At 44.8% G+C, this 20,785-nt stretch overlaps 2 protein-coding genes across 4 annotated transcripts; one reads left to right on the top strand and one right to left on the bottom strand.

Annotated features, from left to right (window-relative positions):
- LOC132454244 (mitoferrin-2-like) lies at positions 1 to 9,350 on the bottom strand. The gene is made up of 4 exons (XM_060047482.1): positions 8,799 to 9,350; positions 4,510 to 4,738; positions 2,762 to 2,818; positions 1 to 2,042 (listed from the first exon to the last, which is right to left on the bottom strand). Exons 1-4 carry the CDS (start codon positions 9,141 to 9,143, stop codon positions 1,456 to 1,458), a joined length of 1,218 nt encoding a protein of 405 aa, XP_059903465.1. The 5' UTR covers positions 9,144 to 9,350; the 3' UTR covers positions 1 to 1,455.
- LOC132454240 (ectonucleoside triphosphate diphosphohydrolase 7-like) lies at positions 6,804 to 20,753 on the top strand. 3 transcript variants are annotated; one of them, XM_060047477.1, is made up of 15 exons: positions 6,804 to 7,160; positions 7,688 to 7,797; positions 10,642 to 10,736; positions 11,459 to 11,644; positions 12,093 to 12,298; positions 13,653 to 13,803; positions 14,037 to 14,140; positions 14,530 to 14,589; positions 14,725 to 14,873; positions 15,068 to 15,234; positions 15,397 to 15,598; positions 16,533 to 16,652; positions 17,267 to 17,352; positions 18,958 to 19,119; positions 19,485 to 20,753. In XM_060047477.1, exons 3-15 carry the CDS (start codon positions 10,729 to 10,731, stop codon positions 19,699 to 19,701), a joined length of 1,818 nt encoding a protein of 605 aa, XP_059903460.1. In that variant the 5' UTR covers positions 6,804 to 7,160; positions 7,688 to 7,797; positions 10,642 to 10,728; the 3' UTR covers positions 19,702 to 20,753. The 3 variants fall into 3 exon arrangements, with proteins under 3 accessions (XP_059903460.1, XP_059903459.1, XP_059903458.1); XM_060047476.1 differs by having other exon boundaries at positions 7,688 to 7,830; XM_060047475.1 differs by lacking the exons at positions 6,804 to 7,160; positions 7,688 to 7,797 and adding an exon at positions 10,076 to 10,281.
- Positions 20,754 to 20,785: the final 32 nt, after the last annotated feature.

Here is a 20,785-nt window from a genome sequence, read left to right as displayed (position 1 = left end):
TTAGAAACATGTGGCAGCGCCAAGAGAAGACCCTGCTTCTGCGAGGAGCTGCCCTGGGTTTATTTACAATTCACAAAATACAGGCTTCTCTTTTAGTGTCAAGCGTTTCACACGTGCATACCATCTTCATCACCTGCTGGTTCAGTCCCTTTTGTTCGGCGGTTTCTAACCCTGCCGTTTGTCCATCTTGTCTTTGCTCTGGGATCGTTTTAGTTTAAAGACTTCTTCGTACAGCGCAGCCATCAGAAACCTCTCGTTTATTTAGATTTCACAACAGAGAAGCAGTGTTCACCCCCAAACATAGATGTTGAGTACATCTATAATAATGCATGGGCTGAGCCTGTATTTATATATAATTATAATAATTTATACACATCCATTTATGGTTGCATGGCTTCAATAGACATGATTTAAATATAACATGGTATTTGTGCGTTTGGTGCATGGCGGCTGATTGTAAGGCCATGGTGTGAAGTATCGAAGTTACTTCAAGACAAGTATCCTTTAATTTCCTGTAAGCGCGCATCTGCAGAACAAAATGTCTTTCCATTCCTCCAGGGGCAAAACACGTGGCCCCTGGGTTTGCTTGGAAAGAACTGAAGGGAACCGGGCGATGTATCCAACCACCAGTCAAATCATAACTACCGGTAGACCATTTGTCCTCACATCTTATGCGTTAACTTGCTAAATGGTCAATTGAACGGTACAAGTAATTTACATTTCCGATTTAATGTTTCAGGAACACGAGACGGCTATATACCGTTCACGTTCCAGCCGCTTTGTAACTGTACTCTCCCTCACTTAAACACAAACACACATATCAGAGCGCATTTTGATTTAAAAATAGACTTGATTCATTCACTAAGGATTTTAAGCTTTTAAATCTCTTTCTATTTTGCTTATTACACTGGGAATTGTCTCCATCTAGTTTCTATCGGAATACAAGTTTCCCATCCGTTCCCAGTCATTTCTACGGTAGAGAGGCGCCCCCTTGTGGTTATAACAACAAGGCTGAATTAATAATAAAGTGCGGAGTGTGTTATATATGTGGAGGAGATTTCCTGATGATTAGAAAGAACTATCGGATATTTAGTCTGTCATTTGTATTATAGAGATATTAATAATATATGACAGGGAAAATTAATAATGACGATTTTTTTTTGTTGAAAGTAATGGACCTGGGACGTTATATATTATGCAATGGATCACAGCACCCATTAGGATGGGAGCTGATGAAAACACCCCAAAAGAAAAAAGAAAAGTGTTTGTGAAATGGCCATCTATTACCAATTCATCGTTACAGCCTACCGGGTAGCTCAACTGAAAAGTGTTATCGGACCCTCTAACCTTGTTACCCCTGACTACAGAGAGGCTAACTCGGCTAGCGGTTGGTTCTGTGCGTCAAAAGACAAACTGCGAGGGGGGGGGGGGGGGGGGGGGGGGTCGTGAGAGCGGTCAGTTGTCTACATCACGCTCCGGGGGGCGCAGGCGGCGGCGGTGCTGGCGCTCGGTGAGCGCATACTTAAAGAACTCATACACCGACCAGCTGATAGCGGTGGACGGCATCTGGTAGATGACACGCGCCTGCACGCCCTTGAAGAACGCCGGGGCCCCGCCCATCCGGTACACCGTCCGGAACGCCTCGCCCAGACCCGAGATGTGGCGCGCCGCTGCGTTTGGCGGAGTCGCCGCCGCCGATGACGCCGATGACGCCGCTGCCACCACGGGGAGCACCAGCGCCTCCTGCGTGTTGAGGAGGGTCTTGCACACGTCCAGCGGTGTGGTGGCGGCAGCGGCGATCGCCCCGGCCAGAGCTCCTGACACCATGTGAGAGGAGGGGTCGTAGTGGCGGTGGGGGTTGAGCAGCTCCTGCAGGTACTCGTAGGTCATGAAGTGCAGCGCCTGGAAGGGCACGTTCATGGTGAGCTGCGTGGTGAAGCTGCGGTAGAAGGCCCCGGGGCCCTCGCGCCGCAGCGTGGCCCCCACACAGTCCATCACGCCGCGGTACGGGGAGTTGAACATCTGCACCCGCTGCTTCACCACTGGGGAGGGAGAGATGGAAGGGGGGGAAAGGGGAGGGGCAAGGGAGGGAGGGATGGGAGGAGGAGAATGTATAGGGAGGAGCGGTGGCCGGAATGAGGGAGAAAGCAAGAAGATTGAATAATTATTGCAGTGAAACAACTGGCCTTTGAAACTTCTGAATATATTTAGGACAAATGTATGAAAACATACAATACTACTATAATATAAAATTACTCATGTAGGTGCTAAGCAGTTATTCTGCAATGGTTATTTTGCAATGCAAAACCACCTACTGGTCGGCCAACATTATACCTAAACAATTGACCATTTAACATTTCATAACACAGAATGAATGTAACAACGCCACCGGTATTGCCGGAAGGCCAAGATCTCGCTTGACTAATTTGGCGGTAGATAGATGAGCAGGTAGGAGTTAGGTGCTCAAGAAGGTAGACTGTGGACATGTAGGTCAAACGCAGGACCTACCAACTGGCTGTCCAGAACCCCTAGACACCTGACTATTAGACAAGCCTATTCTATACGAATACAAGTCATGAAACTACTGTAATGTCCACCGTTCATACACATAAAAATATAGACGTTAAAGAATTGGAAACATTTTTACTCATGCACGTGGTGTGATATGAATATCTTCAAAGGGCAGCAGCTTCGACAGGCTAATAAGAGATTAGGATTCCCTATTAATAGAATCGAGGTGTGTGAGAGAGTGAGTGTGCACCTTCAGCTGGGTTCATCACAGCGTCGTGGAGCACCGTGGCCATGCAGCCAGCCACTCCTGGAGAGAAAGACAGAAAAAGAGGGGAGGATTTATTCACATTGCAAAAAAAGAGTCCAAAATAAAAATACAACTAAATCTATATTAAAAAATGACTTCACAGCAATGTTTCCTGATTATTTCTAAATTGAGATCTTAGTCGGACTCGTAAGAGATTTATTGAGTTGGAAACAACATGACCACATGCTGCAGTGGGCAACCGGACATTCCTTTCAAATTATTAATTTCTTCTGTGAGCACAAAATATGAACAGCGTGTGATTACTAATCCCCCCCCTCACACATGATGGTAAAATAGGGGCCCTTTAAGGACCTTGAAGACTATGGCCTTTAATTGCTGCAGGTGATTGGACATTGTTTCAGACAACACATCTGGAGATGGGGAGGGCTCAGTTGAAGGTGGTGGTCCAACCTAGGAATTTCTCACAAACCTTCTGGAGTCACAGTATTTGGTGGGCCCCCAGAACTGCAAGAGCCATGTTCTAGATTATATTGAAAAATTGTGCATACCTTTAAATCGGTTTTATAATGTACTAGGGAGACAGATGCATAATTTAGTTAAAACATTTATTGCAACCACCAATCTCTGGTATATTTGAAGGATGAAATGTCCCATTTTAATTAAAAAAATGAATAACATTGAAACATTGGGCTTATTTGCACAGGCTGCATTTACCGTGTTGTATATAATACAACTTGTGTTTAACCATTTGTTTAACCCTTAAACTTTTAGAAATGTTAACCATTGGGACTTAAAACTTTTGAACTCTGTTCAAATGTTTTCACTTGGCTCATGTATTCAACCTTTCTATACACCTTAAAATATGAAGCTTTATTCAGCATAAGATTAAGCACATTGTACAATATAGCACGTATTTTCTAGTAGGGCCCGACCGATATTGATTTTTGAGTGCCGATGCCGATTATTTTCAGAGAAAAATTACGATTTAATCGGCCGATTAAAAACAAAACAAAAAAAAGCATATAAAACGTAGTTTTCGATACCTTAAATATACTTTAAACACTTTTGACGAATATGTGAATTGAATGCAGAACCTTTGAGTGTTTTAGAATACATTTACAGTCAAAAATGAGCGTAATGTAAAATGTAAAATAAATAACTAACTCCCAATGTGCTGCGCTCGTGAGCAGTGACTAACACGTGCGTGCTGAGCAGTATGGTCTCACCGTTAGAGTCTACAGTATAATAAATTAACATGGCCTGGGACCTAAAGAAAAACAGGCACAACATGCTCAAACAGCGCGTCTTGTGTACATTGGTGAGGTGAGCGCGCAGCTGCCTAAGCGAGCGTGCTTTCATGTTGTACGGTAAAATTCCATCTCCTCTTTTTTAACTCCAGCTAAAGTTGTTAGTTAGCAAGGCGAGTAGGAGCGCAATCTGCAGGATACTAAGCGCAATAACATTTCTAAAAAAAATAAATAAAAAATAATAATAAGAAAAAAAATCGGTTGTAATCGGCGTCTTTTTCGCAGATGTTGATGATTTTCAAAAAGGCTATAATCGGCCGATTAAATCGGCAGGCCGATGAATCGGTCGGGCCCTATTTTCTAGTGCTCGTAAAATGTTTTTATCCACCATTCACCTTGCCAGGTGAGCCTAAAGTGTGAATTTTGGACCCAAACCGCAATCTGAGCATCCAAGTACTCAGAGCAAAGCGACCTCGCACTGACCGTTGGCGAAGTGGCTGTTGGCGCCGGGGTGGACGGCGTCGCTGAGGGTGAACTTGATCTTCTCATAGCAGGCAAAGTAAAGAGCGTGGGCCGGCCCTGCCCCGACGGCCATCACGTTGACGCCACGGACCGGACGCCAGACCCCCTCAGTGCGGACGATCTGCCGCAGGGCGTCCGTCACACTGCGGTAGCGGGCGCCAGGATCAGGCTGCAGGCTCTGCATCCGCGTCTGGGAGGAAGATAGAGAGAGTACTCCTGTTATAATACAGTATTTTGCTATCCATACTAATAAACCCATTCGAACCTGGTAATAAGTATTTATACTTATACTTTATACTTTTTCAGCAATTACAGGGGAAAAAAGTGATAATAGGGCTTCAAATGTAAAAAAACAAAATTAAATATCAGAGGGATGCATCCACCGCAAACCTACAGAATACCAGCTCAGGAATATACGAATGGGTATATTATCAGCTAATGAACTCTGTATGGAAAGACTCCATACAGGATTTTAGGAATGTGGTCTGAATCATCCTTTCTCCTTCCCTGGCCTTGTTGTTTTGTGTATTTTGTACTTCCTGAAAGTCCAAAACGGCATAGATTCATTCAGCTGTGGTAAATGGCTACGTAGCCAGGAGGGAAAATACATGATAAATCATGTTAATCGATAGACTAAGCCAGGTATGGATTTGTTTGGTCCATCTCTTTATAGATTAGTTGATAGTCTTGCAGGAGCTGATCAGCTAGTTTAGCCCACCCAGACCTCCTCCAACAGGTCCACACACTGGGTGACTCGGCGGGTTTCACCCACTTGCATAATCCAGGAAACCACCAGTGTTCTCGTAATGAGGAGGATGGCCCAACCCCAAAACTTCTAACAATGTGCAATAACAAGGATTTATTCCCTCCCTCTCTGCCCTCTCCAAACCACCCTTGAATGTTTCTTAAACCTTTGGCTCATGTAGAAAGTCCACACACACAAACAGCACACACACACACACACCAGTGCCGGTAAAAGATGGTATAAGGAAAGAGAAAATGGAATGTGCCTAAGGAAACTGCCGTTATAAAAGCCATCAGGTTTATTCTACCCCTCTCAAATTTAGATTAATACTTCTGCAGAGAACCCTCAACATGTAGCCCATATTTTCTTTGGTAGTGGGCACACAAGGCAGATCTTAAACTGCCCTTTTCTTTTATTTTTATTGTAAGCGAATTCAATGATTCTTTATCCATTTGTGGGCACGGGAAAAACTACACAATTGGATCATGATTACCTACCAAGTATGAGGTGATTTAAAAAGTGAAGAAGGCATACCCCTCATCGTTCAAATGTGAAAAATATATAGGCCCAATAAACACCAAAAGCCTCTGCTGAAATTAAACATTAACAAATTCGGTTCCAGTGGAATTTCTGTTCACCGATAAGGAATATTCACTGCTTCCGAGTCTGTTTAGAATAGTTCCAGCCCCTTTTTCAAATGTGCGCTTGAACCCACTTCAATTTTTTCATTAAGCACTTTGAGTCTGCCTTGTGTATGAAAAGTGCTATATAAATAAAGTTGCCTTGCCTTGCCTAGAAATATCTGTTCTCACTTCTCTGTCCGCTTCCTGGCATTACAATGACATTGTTACTGACCAAAACAGAGTGCCTTTGTGAAAGAATGGTGCTTCACATGATGTTTGTTCACCTACTGAATATGGTGGTCGCTCTGCTTAACCCAGCATCAGTGTTGAGAAGGATAAAGTAGGCCATGGAACAACATACAATGTCCCCAAACACACCAGCACACTGAAGGCCAGACCTTCCAATAGTCATTCGTCAATAGACAAATGACAGTCAATAGACATTTTTGAGCACAAGTTGGTGCTATCGACTGAGAGAACAGGCTATGACTACATCGAAACAAAAAGTTATGCGTTCCTGAATGAAGGAACATGCATCCTTTTCTGATTGTCTCTAGCTGTGCCTGGCGAAACTTGATGTATCAGAATGACATTGCAATCAAATAACCCCATGATGGCCATTTAGACCATTAATACAAAATGGCTGATTTTCCTGGTGCGTTTCTGCTGCTGTAGTCTAGGGTGCATCTGGCTTGTACAGTTCCTCCAAGCCTTGAGGTTTACATTATGTTGTCTAATCTTAATGTCATACATTACAATGTTGCACAATTGTAATGCACAAAAGCCATTGAAATAAAGCTCTTTGTTTTCCTTATTGGCTACAATAGGGTAGTGGCTATCTATCTTCGAGTCCCAGTGAAAGGGTACTTTGTTCTATGCCCAATATGTCCCAAGCGACATAGTAGAACTTCCACTTTCCTTCTAACAGCATTAGCTCCAGCGACTTAGCTCCCTTGACCATGGGCAAAGGTGGCCAATTCTTAGTCATATAGTGGGCTTTTTAATAATCTGCCATACTTTTCTACTTTCTGTGGTGCAACTTCCCGTCTTTAGAATTGTCTGCAACACTGACAGATTGTGTCAAAATAACCAAATATAGCCCTCAAGACTGACACGCAATGTAGAGGAGAAACTTAATTTAAAAGAATGGGGCTGAAGAACAGTAGCACAAGTTCTGTTTTCGGCTAGCCGCAACCTCCGCTTTTCTTAGACATTTAGTCCCTTGGTAATTGAGTGGCAAGTGGGTCTCTAGTAGCCTGGCTCCGCCCGCCTAAGTACTTCCGCTCAATTTGAATTTCCCTTCAGTACTAGGTCTGGACCTGCTGTATGTAATTTGGTTTTCTGGTGCCGCCACAGCGGCCGCCAATCAGCGAACAGAGGGCGTGTCTGAGAACAATGACGATAAAGTCGTACGCCAGTTTGAGTTGTTGTTGTAGGTCGGTAGTTGATTTACAATGTGCAATTTTTCCCTGATAAATTAAATTCGACGAACAAAACCTGCAGCTGTCGTTGACGGACATTTTCGTGCAGACGCGCAAGGTGTTTGGTTTGTGTACAACCTGCGCGTGATTCCCGGCGCATGACATACGTCACAACCAAACGTTAGCGATTGGTTATGGCAGATCCAGAGTGGCACTGGGCAGATCCAATCATTTTAAACTTCAACAGACACCCGCCTTCAAGTGAGTTAACGTTTGTCAATTGATTAGGTCCAGACTCTCTGTACAAATGAAATGAAGTGAAGTACGAGAGTCTGGTAGAACCAGGCTAGGTCTCTAGGGCCTGGCTGCCTGAATACAGCAATGACATCCTGAAGGAATCCATGTGGTTCTGCAGACAGAAGCAAGTCACCACATCGATCAAACCCAGTTGACCAATGAGGTGATTGTTTTTTATCAACAGGAAATGGGAAAGGTAAGACGATTCCGAGAAGATGTCTGCAGAAAATAACTTCCTGTTCCTGTTCAGTAATGATAAACTCATTAGCATATCGAGTTTTACCGGCATCAAGTAAATAACTTACAACCTTGTAACCTTATTTTTTTAAAGGCTCGCAATAAATATACAAACCTGCTAAACTTTTTTTTATCAAGTCACTTTCAATAAGGCTACACATTACTATTCTACTTCTGGTGTGACTTAAATTAACCTCTGCATGTTATTTTCTGATCAGCAGATAAGTCGATGAATCCGTCACTGTAGCTTGGTAGCCAAGCAGGCTGATAGCCACCTCGCTCACACAATGCTACTGTAACTGCCAGCATTCTCCACAATATTGGGGTTGTCACAAACGTATCATGCCCAATGCCCATACCAACTTTGGTAGCCATTGTGTCCTACAGAACAGTTTGTGTAGCGGTTAATGTACTCGCAACCTTGGCTAGTTTGACCCGGTAACTAACCGAGCCCATGCCTGACTGGAAGGGCTGATGGTGAGTTCAAGTTATGTGGGATAGTAGATCGTATTAACGATTCCCATCTCCTCCATATTATTTGATTGGATGTATCGGAGGTTTAATAAAGACGCAATATTCCTCATTCCAATCGCCAGTTGGATGTTTCATGCGTGAGCGGATTATATAAGTTGTAAAATATGATATGTCTAGAACTACGATATGGCTTGAACGCAGCATACCTCGAGATTAATGCGCCGAATGACAACCCGGAGTTTCTTAACAGTTCCAGTGGGAACTTTTATGTTATTTGTTAAGGCTACAACAATATAAATATAAAAGCCTTCGTTGTTCAATATCATACTTCAGTGGTACTCGGTGTATACAACATAAATAATAAACGCATTAGAAAGACAGACACCCATGCTTATCTAACTTAGTAGGATAAGACAGTTTCATGGTAATTATTATATCCTCATTTTTTGATACCTTGACACAGTCGATGGGGTACATTAAGCAGTGCTCCATGATGCCAGCCACGGCTCCAGCTAACATGTGTGTGGTGGTCGATACTCCTTGAGGAAGTCCTTCGTAGTCCACGTCTGGCTCGGCAGCAGCTGCACACAGCTCCGGTGGTGTCCGGTGAGATGTTACAGCAAAGTCCGGTTCCACTCCTACTGACCTTGCCGAGAACCCACCAACTAATCCACTAGTGTTGAGAAACCGGCCGCCGAGCCACCGGATCTCTGCACCGGCCGTGGCGGCTGTGACCCCGCTGTCGACGCCTGGTGCTTCCACGGCCATTCGCCGCGACAAGAAACCGTCCGCTTCCATTTAAATCGCTTTAAACAGGTTGGTAAGATAGCCGGTGCGAAGACTATGCCAAGACTATGGCCACCCTGGCCTAGTCTACCGGCGTGGACGATGGTTTCGTTGTCCTACGGTGAGATAGAGCAGCCGGGTGCTGACGCACTAGCAAAAGTGGCGCCGTCCCGGTCAAAGCACGACTGCTTCTGGGTTTGGGGGCGGAGCCGATTGCAGCGGGTATGGCAGTTCTTGCAATGGAAATAAGCTCTCCGATTGGTCTGAATAGCTGCCATTCTTCTATGAACACAGGAATGATATTGACAATTGGCTGAAACATACGTTTTATCATAATTATAATATAAGGCGGGTAAATAAGTGGGCTGGACTTGACTAAAAGTGGTGCAGCACAGAAGCGAGTCTCCATCACTTTATGTTACGAGATAGGCCTACTGACAGATGACCAAGGTCATACAAGCGGACCTTGTTTTTATGGGAATTATTGAATTGAATTCACATTGAATGCATTGTGTGCATTTATATTAAATAGTGGATATGCCTGTTTATGGTTTTGATTCAACTACTCAAAATGTTAAATTAAAAGTGAATAGGATATCAGTCAGATGAAGAGTGAATTGCTTCAGTGTTTACTGCTATGCTCAGAGAAAAAAAACGCAAAGCTAAAAAACTGTAAAAGTTTAAGCCTTGCTATTACAAATTCAAGTTCATTGTTTTTGGTAACGGATCTAAAATGAATTTAAATGTATAAAGACCACAATTAACTTCAGTATACGGGTCTAACATAGGTGAGCCCTGTGCAGAAATGCACATAGGTACATTTCCTATTGGCAAACCTTTATATTTTAGTTAGGTTTGGGTGACCGTCAGTAGATGGTTATATAATTAACCCTTACCTACATCAGTATGCGACATGGTATAAAGATATCATATATGTCCACCAGGTGGTGCTGCTCCGTCCAGGAGGAGGTGACGTGGCTTCATGCGCGTCTTTACCGGACATACGTCACGTAGTAGAGTTGGGCTTTTTATTTCAAGCGAACAAGAAGAAACATCAGTAAAAGACAGGAATAATAACCATAACCCATCTGTAAACTAGTGCCGGCTTCATGGCTGAGGAAGATGGACCCAAGACCACTCTTTAACTATGGTAACTAAGTAGTCATGATACACACCAAAGCGTTTATAGCTATATAATTACAACTATAACGATACTTAATGATAGTTACAACTGCAGCCGGCCGGTGTGGACATTACATTCACATATGAGCTCTTTATGTGCGTCTAAAAAATCGATGGCTCCATTCTCTACAACGCTTCGAGTACTTTGGTGCCAAGTTGCCAGCTGGTTGTATAACTATCAGCTATATTAATTGTTGCCTCCCCTGTTTGGCAGCTCTTAACAACCATTAAGGGGATCATTTAAGAGCAAGTCGGGGAGCCAGGTCGATGTATCTGGGGGACAATATGTATTAATTAAAGCACATCAAGCGTTACCATATTTTCCCAGGTAGCAGGAACGGCCAATGCGGTCAGATGATATAAAGAAGGCTGGTGCACCATGAGCTGAGAACTGCTTCGGCAGTCACCTGGACCTATGGCAAGGTAAGAAGGGTTGCTAGCCAATCGGAACTCGGGTTTGGTTATTTAATTATTGAATAGTGAGTGTAAAAATTCGTCACAATATCAGTAATAACATAGTGGGTATTAAATATTGTATTTTCTTTCCTGATCTGACCCTAATGCATTACAAAGCAGTTGGTCTTTATATGAATAGCCTTCATATTATGTAGATCTATAGAATATTGTATATATCTGTACAATGGGCAAGACAATTGCCTTATTCAGTCAAATTGATGAACAAACAAACTAAATGATATACTACTGCAAAATAAAAGAGTAGCATATCCAGTCCAATCAAATTCATTTAAAATAACTCCCTGATGGTTTAAGGCAGGGGTGGTTTCGCAACCTGTTGGTCACAGTAGGGGTCTATGCCTGCATGGCTTGTGGTTTATATTTGATCATTGCTGTGTAACACATGTAACACAATGTAACAGATAGCGGCACGTTAATCATCTCACCTTTTTGACATGGCGATGGGAATTTATTGTTAATGAATTTCTACGCAATACTTGGTGGGTCCTGGGGCCAAAGGAACCCTGACAACATGAAGACGTTTTATTGATACACCTCTGTCATTGTCCGAACAGCAATTTTCGTGTACTATACAGGGATTAGGGATTCAGTGAGCAGCACGTTATTGATTTCAGACATAGCTTACTGGCTCATCCTGTGGTGTGTTTCTCTCTATGCTGGCTCCACAGGATCACGTTCTCCTGCCTGCCAGCCTCCTGGTACTGCAGTGTGTCCCTTCTCTCCCTGGGATGTGCTCCCCGACAGAGGCTGCTCCTGCTCCTGCTCCTCCTCACCTGCACCGTGCTGTTCCTCCTGTCCTCGTACCACCACCCGCTCTGGGGGCCCCGCCACCCAATCAGGGCCTCAGTCAACAAGTCAGTGGAAGCCATTCGCTAGGATGTAATAGTACTAGACATGGTTTACGTTTATTGAACCCATGGTTAAGTTAGAGTTGGTTCTAAACACGGTTATGTGAAACTATTCAACAGCGCAGGGTTGTGGTAGTACTGTTCTGAACGTGTCGTGGCAGATGCTACGTCTATGTTAAAATGTTGTTTTGTGGGGTTGCCTCGCTGATCATTTCTACCTCTACATAAATATTTTATGTTTTATGTAGTGGCATGTTAGTCAAGATGTTTGGCCCTTTGACTCTCAAAAGTTCCTGGGTTCAAAAAAGAAAAGAATCATTAGCAGTCTACCAGTGTGCATCCTAAAGCCAGATGCTTTCTAACTACTCCGTTGTGAGTTCACTGCAAGTCCCTGTGGATCAAAGTGTCTGCCGAAGGAGGACGACATACTAAAGTGGCTGACCCTACCTCGCAGGTACCTCTCCCTGGCTGAGTCCATGGAGGCCACAAACCTGCAGGACCCAGCGCTGAATTATGGGGTGGTGGTGGACTGTGGCAGCAGCGGCTCCAGGGTCTTTGTGTACTACTGGCCCCCCCATAATGGGAACCCCCACACCCTGCTGGACATCAGGCAGATGAAGGACCGTGAGAGGAAGCCTGTGGTCAAGAAGATCAAACCTGGTGAGCTTTGGGACGGGCACAGCAGCCTTACCCTCTCGGCCGAGGACGAGATGCGTGGCTTTGGATGTTGTGGTTGAATAAACAGACATGATGTTCACTACACCAGAACACCATGTGGTTTCAGTCAATACTGGATAAAAAATAAGACTGGATGGTTTGCAACTACTAGTCTATCATTTGGCATGCTGCCGAGGGTTAACTCAACATTACGGAGGAAGGCAAACAAACACGCTCCCAGACCCCGAATCACAGTTTGTATGAATCTTCCAGCTCCATTTATATTCGCTGTTAAAGCGTGGCTTTTACATTTCAAACTTGATGAAAATGCCCCCCAAATCCCAAACCTTATTTCCAATGCAATATTGTATTGAGGATGACAACCATGATGGCCGCACAGTGAATCCTGTCCTTCCACAGGGTTTTTTGCATGGCACAGAAAAACAAGAACCCTGAACACTTTTTTTGTACTTTTTTACTAGCAGAAAATGAATTTAAATGTGAATTTCTACCAGTTCACCTCAATGGGACCACCGTTCTAATCAACTTTCATATATTAATCACACTCAACTCTGTGAGGCTGTGAGAACTCTGTACTCCGCTGTGAGGCTTCACGGAGATCGTAGTTTTTATGTACATCATCACTCAGCTGGCAACCAAACGTTGGCAGCGTGTTCGCTACGTCGCTACAGAACAGCTGCTGGCAACAGCATGAGGCTTAGCCCAGACATATGGCTCCTAGTGTGTGAGTAGCTAAACGATGTTAAACAAATGGCAGATACCAGGCTGTGGGAAATAACAAGCCTGTCATACGCCTGTAGAGATAGATGTATATTAATAAAGGGTATATGTAAATATGCAGTAGAAATGGACTTCGGTCCGCTGATATGGTGGTTGGTGGAAATTGTGGTGGTTTAGCCACGTTGGCAGTGTTTCACACACGTGGCTTTATCTCTTCTCGTCCTGGCCGTAAGATTAGATACACGTGTCTCGTCTTTGAGATGCTTCGTGGCACATAGTTAATACCTTTTCGCTCACGCATAACTGCTCAGCATCGCTTGTAGGTCAACGCCTGTACAATTGTGAGAGTATCAGCGGGTGCTCAAGCAGGTGTTTTGACAACTTTGTGTGTCCGACACATCGGTTTACCAAAAGATAATCCATGTAAAGAAAAGCCATGTACACAGGTGGGAACTCCTGGTTCAGGTGTCCAGTTGCTCAGTCTTTTGAGTCATGGATTTGTGCTCAAAGCTGACTTTTGATGTATTTGTTTATTCTGTGTATGCTTTAAAAGACACCTTTTAAATGCTAGGCCAAGAGGCTAAGTTTTACGACCCAGATGTGTTGTTGGCTGCAGGTATCTCCACCCTGGCCCAGACCCCCGAGAAAGCCAACGTCTATCTCCAGCCGCTGCTCAACTTCGCCGCAGCCCATGTACCCAGGGTCAAGCACAAGGAGACCCCGCTCTACATCCTCTGCACTGCTGGCATGAGGCTGCTGCCGGACAGGTAGGGGACAAGCTAGCCAGGGTTCAGCAGGTCAAGTTAAGTAAGTCAAAGCAAGTCAGTTAGCCATGTAGAAGCCTAGCCAGGGCCACACGCACAGACAGACTGACAGACAGACAGACAGACAGACGTCCAAATAGCGTATATGTTAGCCGAGTACTGCTAGCCAGGGCCTTGTTGCGGGTGTGTGTGTCTTGCTGTGCACACCCTAACCGCCCCGCTCTGCCTGTGTGCAGCCAGCAGGCAGCTATCCTGGAGGACCTGGTCACAGACGTGCCCATGGAGTTTGATTTCCTCTTCTCTCACTCCCACGCTGAGGTCATCTCCGGGAAGCAGGAAGGTGAGTCCCAAGAGCATTCCGGGATATTTCGTTAGGGGGAAATTGTTATTGGATTGGACAAGAAGATGAAGGGTAGGGGAGATAATAATTGTTAACTTCAGTTTATTTTACAATGTAAGCACCGAGCATGTTTCTGATCACTTGCTCGTGGGGATTTCAGTTCCTTTTGTATTTTGAAAATGGAAGCGGTTTCTCTGCAGCACTTTAAGTACATACATTGTAGGGGCAGGTAGCGGTGAGGGCATCTTTCTAATGGATATCGACACCCAGCCGACAGTGTAACCCCTACACTAAACTGTGCAATACCTCTGACCTCTGTTTCCTTGTTGGCTTTGTGCTCCTTATAACGACTGTGTGCTGTTCGGGTTGGCATGCTGTGTCCGGCCCAGGTGTGTATGCATGGATTGGCATTAACTTCGTTCTGGGCCGGTTTGATCACGCGGAGGAGGGTGAGTGGAACCATTGCAGCACATAACTAACCAATTCTGAATGTCATTAAGAATATTTCTTTAAGGTATTTTATGTTACAAATGTAGGCATTTTAGAACCAATGTTGTTTTTTTGTCTTGTTTTCCTTTCTGAAGAGGATGCCACTGTGGAGGTCACAACGGGGTCAACGCACCAGCAGCCAATCAGCCGGCGTCGTACTGTGGGCATCATGGACATGGGCGGGGCTTCTCTTCAGATAGCCTATGAGGTTCCCAGTGCAGTCACCTTCAGCTCCCCACAAGAGGTGAGGAAATCATGCTAACAAGCCTCTACATAATTCATCCTAATAGCCTGTTTTACCATTCACGTATTTAGGGGACTTCTTTTACGCAAAGCGACTTTCCGGGCATTCAGATACAGGTCATCAAAGAGCAGTAGGGCTGCAGAAATCGAATTGACTATCTTACGACGTGTGTGTGTGTTTGTGGCCTGTAAAAGGAGGAGGCGGGGAAGAGTCTGCTGGCGGAGTTCAATCTGGGCTGTGATGTGGACAAGACCCAGCACGTGTATCGCGTCTATGTCACCACCTTCCTGGGCTTCGGAGGCAACATGGCCCGCCAGAGGTACGAGGACCTGGTGGTGAACAGCACGCTGGCCAGCAACAGGTACATACACACACACAGACACACACAGGGGTCAAAGTTGGGATGATGATTCGCTCTGCAGCGCACTTGATTCTGCAGCTGTAACCCGGCCACAATCGCAAAGCCTCTGTGTATTAAATCCAGTAGTATCTCCCATGGACTGATCCCCTACCTCTGACCCAGGCTGCTGGGGTCCCAGACCGGCCTGAGCCAGGACAACCCCTCCCTGGACCCCTGCCTGCCACTGGGCCTGTCGGACACGGTGGCCCGAGACGGCCGCACCCTGCACCTGCGGGGCCAGGGGGACTGGAGCCGCTGTCAGAGCGCCGTCCACCCCTTCCTGGGCCTCCACAACGGGACCATGTCCCCCAGGGGAATCTACCAGGTGACGGCCGCCTTCAACCTACGCCTACTATCACTGTCAGTCCATTTCTACTAGCATTGGGATGGTGGAAGCCTAGCTCAAGTCTCAAGGAGCTTTGCCCACACTTCTGGAGGACAACAACAAACTATGCTAAGCCCAGAGGAGAGAAACCCGGATAGGGGTGCAATAGGTGCCAACTGGGGAGTCATGATGGTTACAGAAACATGCAAAACAGTGGTTAAGGACGATAAAAGGGATACGCTGAGATATCTGTAAATATGCGTTTGCCTGTCTTACCCAGATTCAGACGAGTTGTTCAATTCCAAATGCATCATTGGGCGTCCAGAAGGGGGGTTTGATAGATTAGCATTTGCTTTCCATAAACCGCTTCCATTGAGAGATTTACAGAAAGCTACCTCCTGTTCAGGTCAGGGGGTTACTTAAAAAAATATTTATATTTAAAATTGAATAGTCGCTTATTCAAAACGAGTTCCAGTACCAACACAACATGATTGTAGTTTGTCTACAAAAACAAATAATTAGGCTGCCTGTGAGGAGCTGCTGTGGCAGTGATATTATTAGCTGCTTCTTGCTGGTTTATCGCCGTGGAGGCGAGCTTTTCAGCGAAACTTCACAGGTAGGCTCATAATCACAGTGCTGAAGTAGTGCAGAACTCCAAGCTTCAACCAATGGGAAATAATTTGGTCTAGTGTTCAGATATGTTATTTAGTTCAGTGTCAGAGACAAGCGACAATTCTCGACCTGGATAAACATCTGGGCTGTTTTTTTTCTGTGTTAATATCTGGGCTGTTTCTTGACCTGGGTTAATATCTAGGCACATCTTCACCTGGGTTAATATCTGGGCTGTTTCTTGGCCTGGGTTAATATACCTTGGCTGATCCTGGGCCTGGGTCAATATCTGTGATGTTTGACGTCATTATTTCCGTCCCCCCAGGCTCCCATTGACTTCAGCAACAGCGAGTTCTACGGTTTCTCAGAGTTCTACTACTGCATGGAGGACGTGTTGAGGATAGGAGGAATGTACGACAGCCTCAAGTACGCCCGGGCCGCCACGGTGAGTGGCCACGCCCACAAGCTATTAGCATCATGTTGTTCAATGTCTAGTTACCGAGACTCTCCTTAAAGTGACCTGCATTGAATTCAGGTCGGGGTGCGGGCATTGCTCAACGATGCCTACCAGATAAGTCCATATACATATTGACATACCTTTACGTGTTAAGCATAAGTGCTAGTTATGGAAGTAAATCTCTGGTCTGTTTTACAAATGTATTCAGATAGCTCAAACAGTTTATCTGTGTTATATCATTCAAACGCTAATATTGGTCTCAGACTAAAATTATCGCATGCATTCTGTAGACTAATTATCCCAAGGCAAGGTTTGACTTTACTGTTATTTCATAAGCAACCCTCCAGCAAGTTTAGCCGCTACTATTTTAAGATATAAACTCTGCTATGCATCTATCGGTTGGTCGTAAACATCTTGAGAACAAGTCAAGTTTCTCGGTGTTACCAAGTCCCTTTTCTTACAAGGGAATTGAGTGCAAGCATATCAGGTAATATTTGTTGGGGTTGGATTTTCAACCGTTTTTTGTGACTTCGGAGAGATTGTCTTCTTTGTGGGAACGGTGACAGCTGTTTGACTCGTCATGTGCGTTGGTTCCTCTCCAGGATTACTGCGGAACACAGTGGTCGACCCTGAAACAACGGCTGGAGAGCAAGCTTTTCTCCCAGCAGGCCGACGTTACCAGACTCAAGTAAGAAATGAGGACCCTACCTGTACATCTGTACACTGTGCATAAACTGTACATAACTGCTACTAAACAATAGATATCGGTTTTACACTAGGACCCTACCTAGAGACTGTACATATCTGCTACTATATAACTGATACCGGGTATGGGGTCCTACCTAGATACCTTGCATAACTTCTACTGAACAACAGATACAGCTTCAACACTAGGGCCCTACGTAGAGCGTACATACCTGCTACTAAACAACAGATACAGGTTATACACTAGGGCCCTACGTAGAGCGTACATACCTGCTACTAAACAACAGATACAGGTTATACACTAGGGCCCTACGTAGAGCGTACATACCTGCTACTAAACAACAGATACAGGTTATACACTAGGGCCCTACGTAGAGCGTACATACCTGCTACTAAACAACAGATACAGGTTATACACTAGGGCCCTACGTAGAGCGTACATACCTGCTACTAAACAACAGATACAGGTTATACACTAGGGCCCTACGTAGAGCGTACATACCTGCTACTAAACAACAGATACAGGTTATACACTAGGGCCCTACGTAGAGCGTACATACCTGCTACTAAACAACAGATACAGGTTATACACTAGGGCCCTACGTAGAGCGTACATACCTGCTACTAAACAACAGATACAGGTTATACACTAGGGCCCTACGTAGAGCGTACATACCTGCTACTAAACAACAGATACAGGTTATACACTAGGGCCCTACCTAGAGAGCGTACATACCTGCAACTAGGGGTGGGAAAAATAATAGATTCTTCGATGCATCGCGATTCTCTCTAGAACGATTCCGTCTCGATGCAGATGAATTAATAATCAGAATTAAAAAAAGAAAAGAAAATCTTTTTTTTTCTTCTGTTTGCCAGAGGGATAATTTTAGTAATTTTAAAATTATTTAATTTATCTTCAATGTGTATTGGCCGATCTGATTTGTCTTGACACGATTGCGATTCAGCCTACGCTTAGCATGCACGCAAACTCACAGCCAGACACAAGAACTCCTTCGAATTCAAGAGCAGCTTTTTCTTTAATGACATAGAAAAGAAAGGGTTAGGTTTTTTTTTTTACATACTTCCATATTGTTTTGTAATGCAAGCTGCATTGATTACTGCATTGTTCAAAGAAAGTCATATTTGTGACAAAAGCTTTCTCTCTAATAAAATATATGATAAGTTAATTCATCTGTTGAGGTCTTTAATGATCATCACAAAAGTAGGAAGTGATTAGCAAACTTGGATGTATATATATATATATATATATGAAAATCACGCATGTGAATGTACATAAAAAGAATTGTTGCATCGATAATCGCTTTAGAATCGAATCGTGAGGTGCCAAGAGATTCCCACCCCTACCTGCGACTGTACAACAGATACTGGCTATAGACTGGGGCCCTACCGAGTGATCTTACATACTTGCTACAGTTCAGCAGACTCATGTAAGACACACTTTCAGACCTTTAACCACATGAGTAGACCAAAGTGAGACACCATCGTCAACGTTCTTAGAATTCTAGGACTCAAGGTGGAAAGGCGACATTAGCTCCAGCTGACCCCTTCACCCCCGACTTTGTCCCAGGTACCAGTGCTTCAAGTCGGCCTGGATGTACGAGGTGCTGCATTCGGGCTTCCGCTTCCCCAAGGACTACCCCAGCCTGAAAACCGCCCAGCTGGTCTACGACAAGGAGGTCCAGTGGACCCTGGGAGCCATCCTCTTCAAGACGCGCTTCCTTCCACTCAGGTGAGCCTCAGGCCAGGGGAATGGCACCCAGTACCAGGGTTATGCACCACCAAGAACCAGCAGCTTTTTAGTCATAGTCCACCAAGTCAAAGTTCCAGCGCGCCTTTGTTCACAGGTCGTTTGGATGAGCATTCGAGCTAAATCAGGAGGTTCATCAACATCATTTTATTATATTGTACACCTGATTTTCTACTGTTACGTTTTATTGCCGTCATCAGAAGTCTCGTAAATAAAATGTAATATTAGTAAAAAGAAAACCTCGGGTGTTGCCGCCCTGAACAGAGAATGCCCCCCACCCCGCCTCAGGGATCCAATCAGAAGCCCAGGTTGTGAGTGTCCTCTCGTCTCCTCCTCCTCCTCCCCAGGGACCTGCAGCAGGAGGTGTTCCGGCAGAGCCACCCCAGCTGGCTGCGCTCCTCCTTCCTCTACAACCACCACCTGTTCTCCGTCTGCGTGCTGGTGGTGCTGCTGGCCATCCTGCTGTACATCCTGCGCCTGCGGAGGATCCACCAGAGAGAGCAGAGGCAGTCCGAGGTCCTGGACCTGCTCTGGGTGGAGGAGGGGGAGGCCCTGCTGGCCTGAGGGGGAGAGAGAGAGAGGGGAGATAGACAGAGACCCTGTTGGACTGGTGGGAGAGAGACCCTGGGTGAAAGAGGAGAGAGAGAGGTTCTGGCTAGCACAAAACACTAGCCAGAATGTCTTCTCATCGCAGCTTTGAAGACCTCACTGAGCCAAATTCAAATATTGGAGGTTCATTCCATTTACATGTAGTATTGTCCTTTTTGTGCTGTTTTTATTTTTTTTGTAATGTCTATTGCTAACGTGCTCAACCAACTTGGATGAGAACAGGAAATCCTGTTTAATTTACTGTTTTAATTAAGTATTTATATGCAGAAGAGTTTACCTCAAACTGTTCACATCAATATACCAAAGGGGGCTGTGGATCAGTTCTTGCTAACACATTTCAAAGAGACCTCTGAGATCTTGTAAACATAGGAAAAAGTAAAAGAAAGTTCAGGCCAGATCTGTTTGGATTTTATATTCCCACTCGGTTGGTTTTCCAAGCGGGGAATATGTTCAGACATATTCTAGCCCCGTTGGCGTTAGTCCAATAGCGTTTATCCTGTGGTGTCCCTTTAAGGCTCTATACTGTTATATAAATAGACTGATCGTGTTGGTTTGCTAATGAAGGACAAATGGTGACTTGCAAGGACCAGCCCCCCCCCCCCCCCCCTCCCCTCCCCTATGGCAACATTTAAACTGTATTTCCTCATTTCCAAATTGCTTGATTTCACAATGTGTGAAAGATCATGAAATTTCATTGAGCCATTCCATAATTGTCAGCTTGCTACTCGATGCTGCTACACCTCTAATCAAACCAGAGACCCAGGGAGGGTGTCTGGTGTAGGCCAAGGGTTAATCGCCAACACAGGAAACCCTCCATTAAGTCCCTGTTTGTGGATGACCAATAAGCAGGAGTGCATGGCACCAAATTAAGTTATTCTGCTTAGTATTTGGAAATTAGCCAAAATGTCCACCATGTTAATGAGAACCATTTGTGTACTGTAAAGACATACATTCCGTGACTGATTGGAGAGCTGTGTCAAAAACTCAAGAATTGTAAGACTGTTGTAGATGCGTGTATTCAACGCCGGTTCTCTGATGG

This window comes from Gadus macrocephalus, chromosome 3, assembly GCF_031168955.1.
Source record: "Gadus macrocephalus chromosome 3, ASM3116895v1".
NCBI lineage: Eukaryota > Metazoa > Chordata > Actinopteri > Gadiformes > Gadidae > Gadus > Gadus macrocephalus.
The sequence above is the reverse complement of the archived record's forward strand: the minus strand, read 5'-3'. Positions and strand labels throughout refer to the sequence as shown.

Bases quoted from the DNA above. Each gene is read 5' to 3' on its own strand.
- LOC132454244 (XM_060047482.1), bottom strand. From the start codon at position 9,143: ATGGAAGCGGACGGTTTCTTGTCGCGGCGAATGGCCGTGGAAGCACCA. The intron at 4,739-8,798 runs GTATCAAAAAAT...TCTTCCTCCCAG, and splicing joins ACCCCATCGACTGTGTCAAG to ACGCGGATGCAGAGCCTGCA. The intron at 2,819-4,509 runs GTCAGTGCGAGG...CTTTCTCTCCAG, and splicing joins CAACAGCCACTTCGCCAACG to GAGTGGCTGGCTGCATGGCC.
- LOC132454240 (XM_060047477.1), top strand. The intron at 13,804-14,036 runs GTAGGGGACAAG...GCCTGTGTGCAG, and splicing joins ATGAGGCTGCTGCCGGACAG to CCAGCAGGCAGCTATCCTGG. The intron at 14,590-14,724 runs GTGAGTGGAACC...TCCTTTCTGAAG, and splicing joins GTTTGATCACGCGGAGGAGG to AGGATGCCACTGTGGAGGTC.